The sequence below is a fragment of the Xylocopa sonorina genome, chromosome 15, assembly GCF_050948175.1.
Source record: "Xylocopa sonorina isolate GNS202 chromosome 15, iyXylSono1_principal, whole genome shotgun sequence".
In the NCBI taxonomy this organism is placed as follows: domain Eukaryota; kingdom Metazoa; phylum Arthropoda; class Insecta; order Hymenoptera; family Apidae; genus Xylocopa; species Xylocopa sonorina.
The window spans coordinates 4584646-4603074 of NC_135207.1; the positions used below are offsets into that span (position 1 = coordinate 4584646).

Here is an 18429-nt window from a genome sequence, read left to right on the forward strand (position 1 = left end):
TAATTATGATTACTCCATCTTACTTCATAATCACTTATAATTACTCAGTGTACGATACGTATTTTTGACAGCTGCTCGACGGGTCGACGTTTAATGGCCTTGCTCGTTTTGAATTTCGTCGCTTCCTGTTACGAAACAGAGATTCCACCTCGATGAAAAATCTAATTCGATGAAAATGAGAAGATGTAAGACTGGAAGCTTCGTTTGAAAATAAGTTTATTTCGATATCGATGTCTTACGCATCGTTTAGGAAGGACAATGTTCTCTGCTCGAGACAGATTTAATGAGTAACAATCCACGTTGCTGGAGTAATGAATTTCTCGTCGATGAATTCATAAGCTATCGCTAACTCGTATTTTCTTATACTACGAACTATATACTACAAGTGTGATTAGCTTTGATCGATTTTTTTTGTTCTCGTCGATTACGACTTTAATGGCAGTTGAACGATCGCGCGAGCCCTTTACCAGCGTCTTCTAATATTGCACTTGTCCATTCGACAACACCTCTCGCGTTTTTACTTACGTTCTACCATCCTAATTTAAGAATACGAGATTAACTAATTATATGCGAAGCAAGGGAATGAGATTAATTTTGAAAATCATCGGTAAAGGGTTCGAGCGGTGTTCGACGTTGATCGTTCGATGGAATTTCGCATCGCGAGGAGATGACATTGGCGAAAGAGGGAACGCGAATCGATTTCACGGAAGTTAAACCTAAGATGGCCGTTCTTCACTCTCGAGAGATGATCCGGGGTTGATTTCTTTGAGCCACGATGGAGAGTAGAGAAGTGGAGCGTCGTTGAGTCTATGAAATATAATGCACGCGTCCCGTGTGCGCACGTTAATGTCGCGTGGAATATTGATGTTAATGATGTCGGGAAATGGGCGTCTCACTCGTCGATCCTGCGTGCTCGATCGACCGGTCGGAGATCTATTCTTCGACCGGCGGTGTACGCCGTTTTTTCCTGCAAAAATTGTTTCATAAATTTTACGCGAAGCGAAATGACAAAATTAAGAAACGAAAATAGAAAAAAACACAAAATAAAAGTTTATAATAAGAAGAAATATGAAGTAACGTCTGAAATGAAATCAATTTTCAAACTAAGAAGCGGAAGTGGAAGAAACACGAAATAAAAAATTTAGAGAGAGAAAAAATATGAACTAACATCTGAAATGAAATCAATTTTCAAGCTAAGAAGAGGAAGTAGAAAGAACGCGAAATAAAAAATATAGAAAAGAAGAAATACTGAGTAACGTCTGAAATGAATTTTCATGGAAACCTACCCATTAGGTGATCCACCGTAAGCAGTCGCCACAGAGCTAGCAACACCCCCCTTTCCAGTGGAGTAACTGTTAGCGATCGCAGTTACGGCTCCAGGTGGAGAACCACCGGAGGATCCAGATCTAGTGGACCCACCAGGGAAACTGAACACCATGGGGAAGAAATTGTTCAGGTTCGGGTAGTTCTGTCGGCGGCGATTGCCTTTGAAGGGCACGAAGGGTACAGACAGCTCGTCGTCGTCCTCGTCTTCTTCCTCCTCGTCATCCTCGACCACGACTGGGGTCTTCTTGTTCTTCTTCCCATGGTGAACCTTCGGACGATTCGCGGACAGTTCTGTGCTGGTGTAAACTGGCTCCTCGGCAGGAGTCACCGGGGCTGCCTCAGTGGTGAACACTGGAACCGGTTCCTGTTCTTCCTGTTGAGAAAGGCATTCGTTCGACTCTTCGATCTGACGTGCATCTAAAGCGTCTGTTTGTTCTGTTTCAAGTACTCGAATCAAATTCCCTAGTCTCTCTCGCATCTTTCATTTCAGAACGAACGACAGATGAACATATAAAAATGTTCCTCTTGTGGATAAGTAAATTACAAGGATACCTGTGGTGGCAAGGCACCCTGCTGTTTATGCTGATGCTGTTCGTCCTCTTGATTTTGTTGGTCATCCTGTGGATAGTGGGCTTCCTCCTGGGGACGATGCGCGTCTGGTTGGTACTCTTCTTCCTGTTGCACGACAGGCTGCTCGTCCTCGTTGTAGGACTCTTCGACTCCTGGCGCCGCCTGCGCCTCAGCGCTCGACACTTCCTGTTCCTCGATCGGTTCCGGGCCGTTGTTCAAGTGTGGCGGTTGCATGCCACCGAAAAAGGCCTCGCCGCTCACGGCGTTCCCCTGCGCGAAGACGCCGGTCGCCTGGCCGCTGTGACTCGAACGGCGAACGGGTCTGTAGTAGCCGGTGAACATCATGGCTCTGTGGGGATACGGGTGCACGGCTGTCCTCTTCTCCCGCAGGAAGACTATGGGGTTCCCGTAGGGGTCCAACATTACTGAAACTTTACATTTACTGAGTTTTAAAGAGCTTGAAGAGAGAATAGAAGGTGTATTGATTTTTCTAACGAGGAGATATTTTACGATAGCGGAATGGTTTAATTGGAAGCTGACGTGTCGATCGATGAGAAATTGTTCGAGTTTTATACGTCAACTATTTGGCGTTACTAAAACTTTGGAAACATCTGAGATAAAATTAGATTTCTATAGTTAAGAGTACGTGCGAGTTTTGCAGCTATGACAGTTGAGGTGAAGAAAATTGGAACGAATTAGAAGAAATTTCGAATAAGTTCCCTGGAGAAGGCAGACGAGCCTAACCAAGGGACGATCTACTTACTCGGTTCAGCAGGGATAGCCCTAGACTCTGCCACAGCTACCGTCGTCGCCACGACGAGCAGTGCCAGACCGATCCACTGTGCCATCCTCGAAACCGTTTGAACTCGAAGCTGAACGTGAACACGCGAAGGATCCTCCGCAGCTATAGGCCAGCGAACGTCGAGATAATTCGTCGGTACACCACGAGTCGAGGGCAAAGCACACCAGCACACTTGGGCCTGTTGAAGGTGGGTCTACCTGTGCCGCGAACTTTTTGCACGATGCTGCAATTCTCGAATCCGCAAATGCTTTTATACCAGGAGCTAGGATTCACGCGGGGGATGGGATGGGCGAACGACGGCCACCGGCTATGGGATGGATCGGACGGATCCACGCATGGAACGGGGATACGGGACTCTCAGCAGTCCCCACCATCGTTCGTCAGGTGGTTGCCTCGTACCCAACAGGATCGTCGTAACGCAAACGTGCGCATCGTTCAACGATACGTGATCGTCATCCGAGATCGGACGTTGCCTGGATCGAACGCATTAATTGCGATCTCCGTAGATCGCCGTCCGATTTTTGGTTGATCGTTGCTCGACGATCGTCAACGGTCGCGTTTCAAACGCGGCGAGATTAGATGGGTGGTCGAGACGAAGGACCGCGCCGTACCCCCTTTCACGCGCGTTGCAGCCAGCGTCGCTGGACGAGTGCAGAGGGACGCCAAGGGGATGCGTTCAAACAGACGCTGCTATATAGCCTAGAATTTTAATTAAGACGTGTCACAGACGAGAAATTGAAGATTAATGTAGAGAGGCCTCCTCTGACAGGAAGTTACGAAGGATTATCAATGAGTGCGGGGGTTGACAGATGATATCGCCGTTTCCTCCGTGGCTGGTCTCGACGGTTGTGAGTCAGGCTGATCGAGCCACGATAAAAGGATCTAACGACGGAATAACGACGGGGTTCATACATTTTCAATCGGTCTATAAATACTCGGTAACCAGGAGACCAGCCAGAACAACGCTTTCCGCCGATACTCTCTTCGTCTGTGCCTGTACTTTCACGGGAATTCGCGTTTCCAGAATTTCTATTCCCTTCCCCCCCGTTCACCTTCTCCTTTTGTTCACCGATACGATTTTTCCACGAACTTCACCCTCCCGGCTGATTTCATTGCCGTTCAACCTCTATGCTTCATCGACGTCGTACAGAGAAGTATAAATTTCCCGCAGGCTGCATTAATGTACATCGTAAATCGATCGTCGCTACAGCCCAGTGAAATAACTGAAAATTCATCCAACTTTGAATAATCTCGATCGTTCGACGATCACAATTAATCCGCGCAGATTATCAGGACCATCCACTGTCCGTCTTACGCTTCTGTCAGCGGATACATATTCGACTAACACGCGTCGATTACGGACAAGTCGCGCGCGAAATCTGCGCAGCCACGCTCGAACCTAGTTTATTCTCGATCGATCTTCCGGCCAATCGTTTCCGCCGATCGAAGGCTGCGGACGCTGGTTGCAGCGGATCCATCGTCCACCCGGTTAGGTAAATGACGTCCGCCTTTGACGTAACCTCTTAATATTAATATTATGTCAGTCATACACTCCGTCGAATAGTGGGCCCGGCGCAGAGGGGGTGGAGGAAGGGGGGAGCGTATATGACACTTGGTCAGAGGCGACGATAATTCTCGGGGATGATCAAAAGTCCGTAAGAGTCCAATGGCGGTGGCCGCGGCGCTCGTGCTCTGAATTTCAAGCGTGCTCAAGACAGATCCGCCTTCACGTGTCACTGTCCGTTCCTCCGGCACGCTCTGTCCCTCTCGCTTCCTCCATCTTCGTCCGTCCTCTGTCCGGCATCGAATCGCGCCGTGGCAGCGAAAGAGCAACGGAATTGCGATCCGACTCCGCTATAGCCTTCTGCAGAAGCCCACCGATCTCTCTTTCTACCCGCCACTCGCTTTCTCTCCCCCTATCTATCTATCTTTCTCGCTAGAAGGACCCCTTTTAACAGTATTTCTCCTCCGTTCGGGGTACATTATTCATCCCGCGCCTCATCGTTCCTGTTTTTCCTCTCGTGCGAGACGCGATCCTCGCCCCGGTTCGTCGCTATTGTTTCTTTGCCGGACGAGCGTTCGTTAGAGGGTTGATGCGAGGTCTCCTCCAGTCGATCAGGGTTGAACCAGAGTGGTCGCAGCGAGGACGACGGAGTCGTCGAGGCGATCTGTGTGCGACGATGCGAGTGTCGTTTCGTATGTTCGTAGTAAGAGAGAGTCTCGATTTTTGTCTAGTTTCACGAGCTTTCTTATAGATTGGTAAGATTTGGGCTTGGTTCTAGATAGATGGGGATTAGAGATATTTAATTACGAACAATTCATTAGACAATGAAAATTTGTACTTAAGCAGGAGCTGGTAATTATGATCGCTGTCGTTGGAATAATTACCAGCGATACAGTGGTTGATACGGTACGCAGGCTGGCAAAGTGGCGCGATGCCACCGACGCGAGGGTTAACAAGGCTAATTTCCGTTTCGTAGATTAACTCGGAGGCGGATCGATCGGGCGATCTGTGTACCGCTATCGCGTCGTTGGGTACACCGTGAATTCGTACTGTTTCATGAATCAACTTCCAAACGCACCGTTTCCCAAGTCACGCATATCGTATTTTCGAGCGTGACCAGGCGACGCAAAGCGGCCACGTCCACTTCTGATAGAACGAACGACCGTTCCGCTCGGATGCAGCCGGATTCGCGATGCCACGCAAAAATTTACATTGCATCCGTTGCTCTTAGACTCGCGATTTTTCGTGTTTCTTTTTTTTTTCTTTCTTTCTGACCGTGCCCGTCCGTTTCTCACGGACCGCGGATTAACATAACCATCTTCATGAACCGAAAAGGATGTACCCGAGGGGATCGCTTTATGCGCCGTAAATTCTTCAATTTTTTCCCCCCTCAAACCCCTAGAAACGGAATAGTACAGCGCGATTGAATAATGGCGGGTATTATAGGGTTATAAAGTGGACGTTAAAAGTGTCGTTCACCGCGCAAGTGCGTCGAGAATGTCCTCGAGATGCGATCGCCTCTTCGCTTCGACTATTTCGAGGATACGAGGCCTGGTTCGACGACCCCGTGGAACAATCCCATTTCGCGTATCGTCTTCGAGCCGACGCGGACGTCTCAGAAATCAGTCCATCCGCGTTTAAATTCACGACGCGCGTCCGTCTGCTAGACACACAGTTGCCTAGATACAAATACGATCGAGTAGAACGGTCACGCGCGTTTCTCGATTTATTTCTGGCTAGCAACAATGCCCGAACAGGTTCTTCCTGGAACGTGATTACCAATTAACACGTTAAGCGTCGCATTTTCATGAAATATTCAGTTTCTTTTAACCCCTGCTGCTAGAAGTACTCGAGTCGGTTCAAGGAAAATCGAATCGACCTGAAAACCCAATCGATCCTATCGATCGCACCCTTCGTTTACTCACGAGGAACCCAACAACTACCCTTGGCTCGCGACGCAATAATATATACAACATAATTGCACTTCGAGACGTCAAATGTTCGTAGATACGCTTCATTACCTAAGCGCAATTAACACATCGATCCCTCATGAATTCCCACGTGATCCTACGGCTGTAAATCATGGGCCACCCTATAAAGTTTCACTCCACCCCATTATTTTACGATCGATCGGCAGCCAGGTATGAAAAGATACGGTTAACGGTTCGTGGCCGCTCGTAAATTGTCAAATACGAGCTGGGATGGATTCGTATCGACGAGCGTATCGAGAGCCGCTCGTAAACAGTCGGCGAATCGCCGTACGTCATCCGGTTGAGAGGATCGGCCCGCGAGCAGAGCGCATGTAAACCGATGATGCAAGTCCCATAATAATGGAATTCACCGGCCGTCCGTTCGTTCGTCCGTTTCTGCGCCGGCCACTGGAGCCATTCGTCTTCAGGAATCCCTTTGTTTGCCCGTTTTCCATTGTTTTCCTCGGTTTTCCGCGTACAACCCGTAAACGCGTCGCGTCCGCTGCGAATCCGCGGAATCCGTGGACGCGATCGTACGCGCTCATCTCATCGATCGAACGACGAGGGGGATGGGAAAAGCTGGCGGTGAATTAATCGAACCCTGGTGCGAACCAACCTACGATCACGAACAGAAGTAACACAGCCGTTCGAATCGGTAGGATCGTTTTGGAGAAAGTAATCGAAGCGTTTATATGGTACGAGCTTATAATAATTCCGTACGTTACTCGAGCGGAACCGGACGATACCGTTTTATACGCTCGACTAATTGACAGGTGGTCAAGGGCCTCGATTTGGGTCAGAGTGGTAATGAGCGGGACGGAAGGGCTCCCACGTAAGCCTCGCGATTTGAATACGCGGTTATTGGTATCAAGGATGACGAAGCGGAAAAAGTGGCAATGGCAGGAAGCTCGACAGCATTGAAATCGATAGGAACGAGGATTATTATTAGAACGTTCGTACCTGACGAATCGTCATTTGCTTAATAAATGGTACAATGGCCACCAGTGGTCCCTTTCGCTCGTTGTTCCTGTCTGGTAATAAGTTTCTGAAAAATCGTCTACCCTATCATTGATTCCTCGATTTCTTTACCTGAAAATTGAATGTGACGTACCATATGTCCATATCGCAAACGGAGATGCCGAACAATGGAACATTAAAACACATCATGTCCTAATCCCGCGATACTCCTCCGACATACCTAATCCTTTTTCAGGAAATATCATGCTAACTCGTATTTGGAGACGAATAATGCATAAAGGGAACCCGGACGGCATTCGTATGAAGCTTTCAAGAAGATGATGAAAACTGAATATAAAATCCCCTTGGTTCATCTGGAAAAAAAGGGGATAAGGAGAAAGGAGGAAAAAGTAAGATGGAGCCCGTGCATTAAGCTACTCGATCGCTGCGCAACTTAACCACGAGGAACGACTATTTTTTCGTGATTCACGTCGACTTTTATTAGGTAGAAGAATGAGTAACATATCGTTCGAATTTATCGTACACATATCATCCTAATTGACATCGCTCGTGCACGTAATATCGTTCAGCTCTTCGCAGTCTCTTAAAAGAAATCTTTTAACCCAAGTTTAGAAGGAAAATGTCTTCGTTACGAGGTATTCGTGCGGTAGCAATAAAAGTCGCTAAACGACCCAATCGCAGTGTCTCGTTGCTGCATCCTCGAAGTCTCGAACGTAAACTCCGTTACTCTTGACTTGCATAATCAACGTTTCTCTCAGAAAGGCGATGTACGATACCCTGAATCGACGTCGTGTCCGAACTAAAAACTACGCGACTCGTTCGAGCTACTTGGCGGATTCAGTCAAATCGAATCATGTAAATCACCAACTTTGGAACCGAACCGTTCATTCACCAAATTTACCAGCGATGCAGATACACCGACGGAATGTCAATCCCGTGTGCGACGATTCTGTTAATCCAACCGCGGGGCTCGCTCGAGCGAGAATAGAAGACAGTGCGTTCCTCGAGTCGGTGCTAGCGTTAATCGTGTATGCCAGGCGTCGTTTACTTATTTGTCGCAAAATGAGCGAGCCAGACGATGACTCTCTGGTTCTCAGGAGGCTCCTGTTTTCGTGAACAGCCGCACGCACGGAATCGAAGATGAACCGGCGTAGACATACGCGTGCTGCGCAGGGGCATACAGAATCGGACACGTCTGTCTCCTCACGTGCGGCAACTGTCGAAACGTGAGGCAATCGTATCGCTTCTGCGGTGGGTATCGCCTCGATCCGTTCGATTATCGCCGCGAGAACGGCGCGCGAAGACGTACGACGCCGTGGAAATTGCGAGATCGACGGCGCACGCGATCTGGAGCCGCGCGGCGATAAAACGGAACGGAAAGCCACTGTTGAGGGCGAACGGTACCGGAAATCGAGGGAGATCGAGAGAGACACTTGGGTTCGCGTCGTTTCTGCGACTTGGAATATCGATTACGTACAGGAACGAACGCGGCTGGATGCTGGGTTATCGTAGCAGAGATCGATGAAGTTCCAGTGATAAATAGCGCGATCAAAGGGGTGGAAAAAGTGAGATACGATTTCGAGGAGCTTAAACGGATTTTCGTATCACCGTGAAATACTCCTCCACTGGTTTTTACTAATTTTTTCCAACCGCCTTTCGATTGTTTAAAGCTACTCGCTCGTCCACTTCGATCGAACAATGCGGGTGGTTGACTCAACAAAATTGAAAGTAAAATGGACAGTGTGCTTTCAATCGAGTTGTATCAATCGTATCGTCCAAAGAGAGTGCATCACTGTACTCAATTGCATTTTGGGTTGATTATTTTTGTGGCGTGCAGTGAAATACTTGACCTGAAAAGCTAGTGAAGTACCATATCCAATAATATCGAAAGAGCAGAAAATTTTAATCCCATTAATTATTTTATAAACTAATAGCTTAAATTACAAAATAATTTTACTCAATTCACAGCGATTACTCTGCTATATACCGTTCTATAACAAAAAATCGATCGTTCGATGCTTCCAAAGTGACATTGAAGAGAAATAGCCTCCGCAGTCGAAGCTACGACGACAGCTGTTCTGTCTGAGAGTACCAAGCGTACGAGGAAGATCATCGGATCATCGACGAATCCGGTTTCTGTTCGCAGAAGAAGGCACGTCTCCGCGCGCGCGCGCGTCCAGTTTCCCGGAAGAAATTAGAGGGTTGTTTGCCACGTCGTCCACGTACGCGCATGAATCGTCCGCGGTTCTTTCTCGATTTTCTAATTCACGCCCGGATCCGGTGGTTGATCTACGATTCAATAGAAATCCCTTCGTAGGAGGCAGAGGAGGCACGTGGATAGCGATGTTTAATTCAGGATCGTTTCTCGGAATAATTCCGACCGTGCAAATAATATTACACCTCACGACCTCGCCGGACGGATGCCGGTTTTGCCGTAGAAACGTCCAACCCGTTGGCAGAAACGAAAAAAAAAAGAGGGAAAAAAGCGCAACGCGACTGAAATACATATTTTATCGATCATCGGCTCGTTCCTCATCGGTTGTCCCGCTTTGACGCGGTCGACGCGTCGCGCTCCGCTCTGTTCCCCGTTTCTCTCCTCGTTTTATCGCAACCTGTTCCCCGTTCTCCCATTTTAGATTTATCGAACCGTTTCGCCTAGGGAGGACGATGACTCTCGATTAGATCCGCGCTCGCGCGCGCGCGCGCGCTAGCAATCTCTTCAGATATTCGAACACGAATCACGGAGAGCGAGCACAGGTAAGCCCAGGACGACGGGTTGAAGGACCGCGTTACATCTTGACCGTGGATCGCGTTCATTTCGCAGCTTTCCAGAATAAAACGGCCGCGACAGGTGTTTCGACATCGTGTCACTAGCGTAACGCGTCCAGTGCTAGACGCCTATCCTGTTCGCTGGCGCGGAAACGAGCCTCTCTTGAATGACCAACGAGCGTTATTCGATTCGCTTGCCTCGCGGGGAAAGAATGGACGACTTCGAGCTCTGATTGTCGATGGGAACGAGTTATCTTCGACTCGAAGCTCGCAGACACTGGCAACGAGTCTCGATCAGCTTTCAGGAAAGAGTTCTTCGAAATAGACAATTTCTTAATACAATTTTTCACATATCTCTGAAGCAACAATTGGCAATCTTTTTCTACTATTATCAGTATCGTTGTTTTTATCGTATCTACCATTATTTAGCTTTAAGACGTAGCATCTTCATCGCGAGGACGCTTGCTCGAACCACATCGTAGCTACAAGAACAGCGAGGTCTATTAATTTCAAAGGAAATAATCCCTCCAGGATCGTCGTCCTGGCCACCGTGACGCGAATGCCCGATTAGAATTCCGCAGTGAAAGCACTGTGCTTTAAAGGTATAAACGGATAATGAAGGATGAATAATTAAGCCTCCCTCTTTGTACGCCAGTGATCCTTCTGATCAGCAGTCAGTGGATCGACGGACCTGGGGTAGGCCGGCTGGAATTTACTGTCCATCCTTTCCAGGGAAGACATAAAATAGTCGCAGGTGTATAGCTGGCCGACATAAACGCCCGCGAGTATTCGCAACAGCGGCTACGGATTCTGCATCCCGATGCGAAACGAGATCTGTCCGGGTTGCACCTGCTTGCTCTTCGTCAGACGTCGGGGTGACTCAACGAGGATCGATCAGAGGGAGAGCTGCCGCGATACTTCCGGGTTTTGGTCAACAGACACGAGTTTAACTTGGTTGCGATCGAATCCTGACGTGGTTCGAAGTCCTCGAATTCATTAGAATCGATTATTTCTCTTCTTTCTCTCTTATTACTAAGATGGAAATTCCTTACAGTATTAAATGTACGATAATTAAACGAATTCTAATCGAAATAAAAATTTCTGTTTGAGAATTTGAACAGATTTAGTGGGTAATTATTGTGTACTGATGGCTGTAGAAGCTTGTTAAGAAATTTTCTGCACATTTCGTTTGTGTATCATAGCGTACTGAAGAGCTAAGGATATCAGCCGCGGTGGATGAAGCTTCCAGGACAAGGAAGATTGTTTAGTGGCGTCCTGGAGGCGCCAGTCGTACGATCGTTTGAACCTGAGATCCTAAATCAACGTCTGCCTGGACATTGATAACAGCGGCGACGTCAAATCAAAAAGTATGACGAACACTTAGTTACGTCAGCGTGCCTATAAGTCCGGCCACGAATCCACCATAAAATATATAGTGCTAGCTGTGCATGACGCGCGGAATACAAGATTTCTCCCCTTGCATGAATAAAATCCCTTGTCCGACGACGACGCCGGCCTCCTGGCTTTTTGCGAATTACCAAGCGGACCTCCGCTGGACTTCGATATCAATCAAAGGTTCTACGACTTTCTGCGATCACCTCGATACCAGCGACAAGAAACGATTCAATTTACGAAATCCGACTCCATCGTTCCGACACGCATGGATATCTAATAGATGAACCAATTAGCTCGTAGATACGTCTATGGTAATCAGTGGTTTCTCTGTAAAAAAAAGAGGCTCGATTCTAGTTAAGAGTCGAGTTACGCGATGAAGGGGTTAAGGGTTAAGATAAAAAGCTGTGAGAGCAGATCGATTCGAGTATTCGATGATTTCGCACGGAAAAAAAAAGGAGAAGGTTGAGAGAAAACGGCAAAGGGGACAAAAGGAAGGAAAAAGGAAGGGAGACGATGGTGAGTTCCTAAAGGTTTTGGACGTGCGTGTCACGTGCCACGGGCCGCGTCACGTGACTCGCGGCGCGGTAGATCTGCGCGGCGCATGATTGCATGAAGATCGCGATGGCGGCTGCCTTTTGAGCACGGCCTGCCATATTTCAGCTCAGCCGATTTTTCCAGCTCGCGCGACGCACACGGAATGCCTGACAATCCGCCGCGGCAGCGTCGCCGGCAAGCGTATATTGCGAACGTGGATCAGCGCGTTAGGGTGCATTCGAAACGACCGCGGCGAGCAATTTGAAATTTTAAACGGCACCGCACGCCATCTTTCAGCCGCGCGTCAAGGGAACCGTGTTCTGCGTGCGACGCTCGCCTTGCGCTCTGATCCATCCAATCTACGGCGCTCTCGATCGATTTTGCTTCGATTTCGTCACGAATTTATTACATGTTCGCTGATATTATTCTAACGAGATCGATCAGAATGCAAATTTTCAGTTTCTTTTATGTTTAAGTTGACGAAATGAACGTTTCGTTTCGGGTCGATGGGATAAATGCAGTCTTGGAGAAAGTGGCGACCAATTTCGAGTGGAATCGGATGATTTAGGGTGAAAATAAAAATGTCTAGAGTCGATATTGCTGTGACACAGAAAATTTTTATTATCCTTTTTGTTACATGAGCCATAGTCCGAAAGTGGTCCGAAAAGTATGGTCGGAATGGGTGTGTGAGGATCGTGCGGTTGTCCCCGGAATGGAAATTTCATCGTTTCCGAGATTTCAGCAAGAATCCCGCGACGCCCATGTCCAGATACCTAAAATCAATTTTTTTTACAAATCTATCCACTTAACTGTTACACCAAACCAAATTTGTTCTGAAAAAAAAGAGGGAAAAAGAAACGCTGTCGTCTCTGTGAACCCACCTCTTTTGCAAATTTGAAACATCACGTTTGTTTTGTTTTTTCTCCGATGTAGTTTGACTGCCATCGTTGGAGACAGATCTGGAGGTGACTGCAGTGGACTTTTCAGATGAGCCAGTGGTTGCTGAAGGTATGTTCGTCAATCTTTTACCCTGGCGGCTTTCTTTGGACTTCCTTCTGACATTGAGATCCGACGAGACCACAATTTCGTCAAACGTTTGTCCGACAATGGCTAAAAAATTGCGGAAAGAAATTGATCGAAGCGGTGATTTGAAAAATGCGACTGAAATAACAATGTACAAGCGACAAGAAGGTTAATTGGATCGTGGAGCGTGACTGTGGTTGCACGTGCAACCATGACGATGCACACCGATGACTAACACTACTTTTAAACGACTACAAACGAGAAGCTTAGTCATCGACGGGCAAAATCGACAGGTTTTAGTTAATAGATTTCCGCTGTAAAAACTTGTGTTCAATTAGTTGTTCAATTCAAACTCCTTACTGACTTACGTTTTTTATTAGACGTTTGTTGGGCGTGGACAATTACGCAAGCTAAAGTGATCACCAAAAGGGCTAGGAAATTCGTCATTTTGCCGAATTCCAGGTGTTGGCAAATTTTCCTTAAATTTCTTTTTTTGTTGAGTGGTCCAAAATTTCTTTTACCCCTGCAAAAATAATAAGTCTATAAAATTACATCAAGACAGATTCGATGCGCAGTAAGGAACGCGTGTACAATGTTTGCCACTTCGATATTGCCAACGATATTGATGTCTCGCAATGTTTACAGGTTCTTAATCGACCACAAACGAATGAAGTTTCTAAACCAGCAACAGTCACAAGAATTCTCTGGAAGAGAGACTTGCCCAACGTCTCCTACGTTAGAGACCATATTGACCTATCACGCGTCACTCGTGACGTCCCCAGCGAACGTCACTTGGCATTCTCTTTCCAATCGGCACTTTCTTTCGCAACGATTCAGAGACCTCGATGTTGCCAACCAAACCATTAATCATACGATACCAATCATACACCGACCCACAAACCGTTCTCTCGAATCTCCACCATCTAACGTTGCCAAAGAACAGATCACCCCCCCCAAAAAAAAGCAAAAGAGAAAGAAGAAACCAAGATGCAAGAGGTACGCACCTACCCGCGATATCGAACAATTTCAAGGAGGAAACAAAGAAGAGGAGCAACGCTGAACTAGACGACGACTCTCAAGGATCACGATTATTCGTCAGAACCGATAGATGAAGCAAACAGTAGCAGCAAGTATCGCACAGGGAAACTTCCTCAGCCGACTTACCGACAACTTAAGCCAGAAGATACTTTCCGAGTCGACAACCGCACGAGAAATGCGAGCACAATGCCGCGGAAGGCTTGAAGAGAGCATCGCGGGCTCGCTATAGTGCGTGGCGAACAGGAACAGGCCGGGGGTAAGGGTCCAGGAGGAGGCGCCTCGCGGCCCGTTCGCACACACTGTAGATCTCTATGCACCGGACAGACCACTTTCTATTTCATTTTTTTTTTTTCTTTTCCCTCCACTTTTTTTCCTCTCGTGCGTCCGTCTCGCTCTGGCGAAGATCCGGCCTTCTCGTACGATCAACCGGGTAGGACTGGTCTCAGGAACGGGCCTCTGCGTGTCCAGCAGCGGCTAAACAATGCTTAACGACCAGAGAGACGGACCTTTAACGAGCCCCTTTAATGCGTCCACGGGTGTCACGAACCTCGGTTGCACTCCGCTACCGTCCTTCACGGGTGTCTCCAGCTTTTGTCAGCGTCCAAGGATCGGCAGGGTGCGAATTAGGGTGGTTCAGCGGGATTTTCCATCGAGACTTTCAAACAATCTTAAGCGTTATATGGTTTAATCAGAATAGACGAAACATGGACGTAATAATGTGTACAATTAGCATTATGGTATTTGTTTTGGACTGGACTTTAAGTTTTCTTCTTTCACTGAAGATAATAGCGCGATTTAAATGCTCGATTGGGGTGGTCAGCAGTCGAGGTATTTACCGCAAGGGAAACAGGTCAAATCCGATGGGGTAAACGTATTTATTTTGGGCTAGGTGGTTCGTCCGAGTGTTCGAAAAAGGGCTTCTTCGTTCGTAAAGAATAGATTTTATGACGAGACGATTTGCATTGTAATCGAAGGCTCCCGAGAGGAGGTTCCAAGTATTCTGAAGGAACGTTCTCGAGAGCGATCGAGAAATTACAAAGCAAAGGAGGCTGCCGCACTGCGCCGGGTATTACAAGCCAATCGCAAACGGTTACGGGTTCCCAGAATAAAAACAGCGAGATTTGCTACGCGAATTCCAAATGAACGAGTACCAATGTTTTATTACCCCGTGGCTCTTTATAGACCGATCCGACAAGAATATATAAATTCTCCTCTCCGTGGCTACATTCCCACACTAGTTCCCTCGAAACAAATAATTACTGTCGGATCCTCGCAAAAAATCCTCTGCTTCGATGCAAGCTCCGCGCACGCGAGCCCAAGAGAAACCTCGCACGAAAATCACGCAACAAGCAGACAACGAGCCTCTGAATGAAAATTCGTTAACGATACTCCTCCAGTCTCTCCAGTGCAATTAGCAAGAGGCCACGTACGTGGAGGTGGAACAAAGAAAAAGCTCGCGATCGTTTCGTTTCCAGGTGTTTTTATTTCCAAACGAAACAGGCTCCCATCGGAGAAAGTTCGAGGCGGAATGATCTCGCGGCCGTCGAAGATCGCGTGTGTGTACGCACGCACGGATCGGTCCCGGTCATTGCACGCCTCCCTACGGATCCCGATTTTCGGCGCGTTTCTTTTTTTTTTCTCTCTTCCTCCTCCTTTACGCGCGCCCTCCTCCTCTTCCTCCTCTTCTTTCGCCTCCCTTTGTGCTGTTTAATCCCCGGCCCTCCGTCCCTCTGGCACCGCCGATTCCTCGCACCGGCTGGCCTCGTCCCTCCGCGCCGCCGCTTCGACGATATTTTGTCGGTTTTATTCGCGGGAACATCTGGCGCTCGGACAAAGGGAGCCTGGCTGGGCCCTCTCACAGAAAATCTCCAGGAACCGGAGGGTGGTTCGTCCCTTTAGAGCGCGCGAGCGCCCGCGCGCTTCCTCGCGCGCCTCTATTTACTTATTGCTACCTAGTGACGTAGAATGTTTGTAAACAATGCTCCTCCATTGGATGTGGACCAGCGATCGTCGATCGATGATACGGCGAATTAGTCTGCGGGGGTGTGTCCGTCGGCGTTGGTTTGAATCTCGTTACCTGAGGAAGAGTAGAGACATTTTTAAATTATTTTTGCAGACGAATAGGTTGAATGCAAGTTGAATTGCACTTTACAAGGTTTTTCTATATGAGATGTTGGAATGGATGATTCTATCTCTGGAATTATTGATGGTAATAATGGTAATAGTAGGTGTGTTTGTTATATCCTGTTAGGCAAGGGCGATAGAGGGTTTATTAAAATTTGTTGTTTCGAGATTAGCCGAAATTCGAATGCGTCCAGAATGTTAATGGTAATAAGATGGGGAGGTTCGTTGGAGGATCGACTTTAAGGCCTGAAGCCAGTTTGCTGGACGGAGTAACAGGACTTTCACGAGGCGCAATCTAAGATCAGCATTCTCCTCTGCCAAGGTATACGTGTACGCATGAATAGACGTGTGTGTACAGTGCGGAGGCACTTGATGACCTTTAACCCTTGCCGAATGACCCTTGAAAGGGAGACCCGAGGCGATTTGCATACCGGGATTTATTGGCTCCAACGGAGCCCAGATGATGATAGTGTACGTGCCCGCGTGATTGATACGATTTTAACAATTCATGATACAGTTGTCCGTCGTGCGATCAGTTCTCGTTAACTCCATCCCTTTCGTTCGGTGCTTGCTCCTTTATTTACCTTCGCATAGGTAACGCGCTTAGAATACGCAGCAGAAGAGTACCAACAAGTGCAACATCCTCGTTTCTTTCTTCGTCCAAACTCCAATTTAGAGTAATCGAAAAAAAGAAACGCAGTTTGAGGAAGATATGCTACAGGTGGTTGAAAAAAATTCCTCGTTCGACCGCGGAACCGTAGAAAGAAGCATTTTGAGATTCTATCTATCCATCCATCCAGCGCGACACAAGGACCAACCAATTCACCCTGCTGTTTACATCTGCTTAAAACGCACGTAGCCAGGACCAGAGAGTGCGGATTTAAAACGAAGCCCCGAATGCGAGTGTAGGCGCATTTAGGTACGAAAACAGACCGGTTCGCCCGGCGGGCAGAGCCGGAGAGGCCGCAACATCGAGCTACGAGCGGGCATAACATGGCGTCCCTCCTGGTCCCTTTAAAACGAGTTAATCCGTCTGTCTGGCCGTCTGCCGATCGCCTGAGAACCAAGAAGATTCATTTTCCCTTTGTCCATTCTTTTTCACACGTACCAGAAAGGAGCTGCGGCTCAATGGGACAATGCGAGGCAGCGCCGCGCTGGCTTGAACCCGCGCGAGCGCGCGTACCACCGCGTCCCTTTGCGTCCGCAGGTCCCACACGCGCGCGCGTTCGAATAATCAACGCGTAGGCAAAAGCGAGCTTTTGTCGAAACGAGCCGGGGACATTGAGCGCTCTGTGGAGAGCGAGGAGGACAGTGGAGCGAGAGGATCGAAGGGACGGCAAGGATAACGATAGGAAGACAGAGAAGGATGCTGAAGGCAGCCACCGCAGAAAAGTGACACGCACGAAATACGAAATGATTGTTGCGTCTTACACAAGACTGGACCAACGCTCGGACCCTGGACAGATGTTTCTCTCGCGTTCTCGTTTTGGTACCTTCTAGAGAGAGGGATCGTTGTGGTCCGTGGTTCACCAGGAGGCAGAGACGAAATGACCACGCGTCGCGATTATGTCAGACTTCCTCTTTCCTCCTTTTAATTCGCGCGGGTTCGTTAACCTTCGAACTCTTCCTTTCGTCGCATCTCGAGGGAGGCGCGCCTTCTCTTTCGGCTCGTTCGTCCCTCTCGAGGCGCGTTGCACATCGCGCGAACCCTGGACCTTGGTTTTTTGCGCGCGGGTGAACGATCGGAGAACCTTTTGAGAGAAAGCGCGGCGGTTCGAATGATGCATGGTCATCCTCGTCCCTCCACCCCGTTTCTTCTCGCCTTTTTTTCTAAACGGAAGTCGCGCGGAAATTTGTGGACGATAAATATTTTATTGGCCGTCCGTGGCGCGTCCAGAGAACGACCGGGGGACTCTCCTCTCGATCCGAAGACGTTGCCTCGGTCGACAGATGTTCCTGAACGTTTTGTCGATGGAGGGAAGCATCTCGTAAAAATCATGTAAATCTCTAATGGGCGAAGTTCGTTAACCCGACACGCGTGAATTTACGGCCGGTTCTCGAGGGAACAGAGGAGCCTTGAGATCCTTCCGACCAATGAGACGTGCACCGCGCATGTTCGGTCGTTTTACGACTTCCTACAGTCGCACGCAAATCCTGGTCACGATACTTGGAAATTCCATCGAACGGGACATCTCTCCGTTTTGATGCCCGCCTCTCTCGCGCCGCGTCACCCCCCTCGATTCTTTCAACGTGGATCCCTAAAATTCCTCGCGCAAAGCTAAACTATCAACCGTGAAACCGATGCCAACTAAATCGTTTTTTGGAATTGTTTCTATGTACGAACTTCGAATGATTATACGAAATAATTCTATCGAGCGTGTGTATCGCTTCGTGCT

General features: G+C 48.1%; 2 protein-coding genes across 2 annotated transcripts; both read right to left on the reverse strand.

Annotated features, from left to right (window-relative positions):
• Positions 1 to 625: 625 nt before the first annotated feature.
• On the reverse strand, positions 626 to 14608 carry LOC143430789 (uncharacterized). Its single transcript, XM_076907207.1, has 5 exons — positions 14603 to 14608; positions 2660 to 2749; positions 1879 to 2327; positions 1287 to 1699; positions 626 to 967 (listed from the first exon to the last, which is right to left on the reverse strand). Exons 2-5 carry the CDS (start codon positions 2742 to 2744, stop codon positions 934 to 936), a joined length of 981 nt encoding a protein of 326 aa, XP_076763322.1. The 5' UTR covers positions 2745 to 2749; positions 14603 to 14608; the 3' UTR covers positions 626 to 933.
• Positions 12452 to 14300, reverse strand: LOC143430699 (uncharacterized). The gene is made up of 4 exons (XM_076907080.1): positions 14036 to 14300; positions 13240 to 13394; positions 12730 to 12958; positions 12452 to 12621 (listed from the first exon to the last, which is right to left on the reverse strand). Exons 2-4 carry the CDS (start codon positions 13316 to 13318, stop codon positions 12570 to 12572), a joined length of 360 nt encoding a protein of 119 aa, XP_076763195.1. The 5' UTR covers positions 13319 to 13394; positions 14036 to 14300; the 3' UTR covers positions 12452 to 12569.
• Positions 14609 to 18429: the final 3821 nt, after the last annotated feature.

What these genes read in the sequence shown, in the direction of transcription:
- LOC143430789 (XM_076907207.1), bottom strand. Translation starts at nt 2,744, where the DNA reads ATGGCACAGTGGATCGGTCTGGCACTGCTCGTCGTGGCGACGACGGTA. An exon ending in GGCTATCCCTGCTGAACCGA is followed by an intron (nt 2,328 to 2,659) that starts GTAAGTAGATCG and finishes GTAAATGTAAAG; the next exon opens with TTTCAGTAATGTTGGACCCC. An exon ending in TACGGTGGATCACCTAATGG is followed by an intron (nt 968 to 1,286) that starts GTAGGTTTCCAT and finishes CAATTTTTGCAG; the next exon opens with GAAAAAACGGCGTACACCGC.
- LOC143430699 (XM_076907080.1), bottom strand. Translation starts at nt 13,318, where the DNA reads ATGACGAATTTCCTAGCCCTTTTGGTGATCACTTTAGCTTGCGTAATT. An exon ending in ACAAACGTCTAATAAAAAAC is followed by an intron (nt 12,959 to 13,239) that starts GTAAGTCAGTAA and finishes GCAATTTTTTAG; the next exon opens with CCATTGTCGGACAAACGTTT. An exon ending in GTTTCAAATTTGCAAAAGAG is followed by an intron (nt 12,622 to 12,729) that starts GTGGGTTCACAG and finishes AATTGATTTTAG; the next exon opens with GTATCTGGACATGGGCGTCG.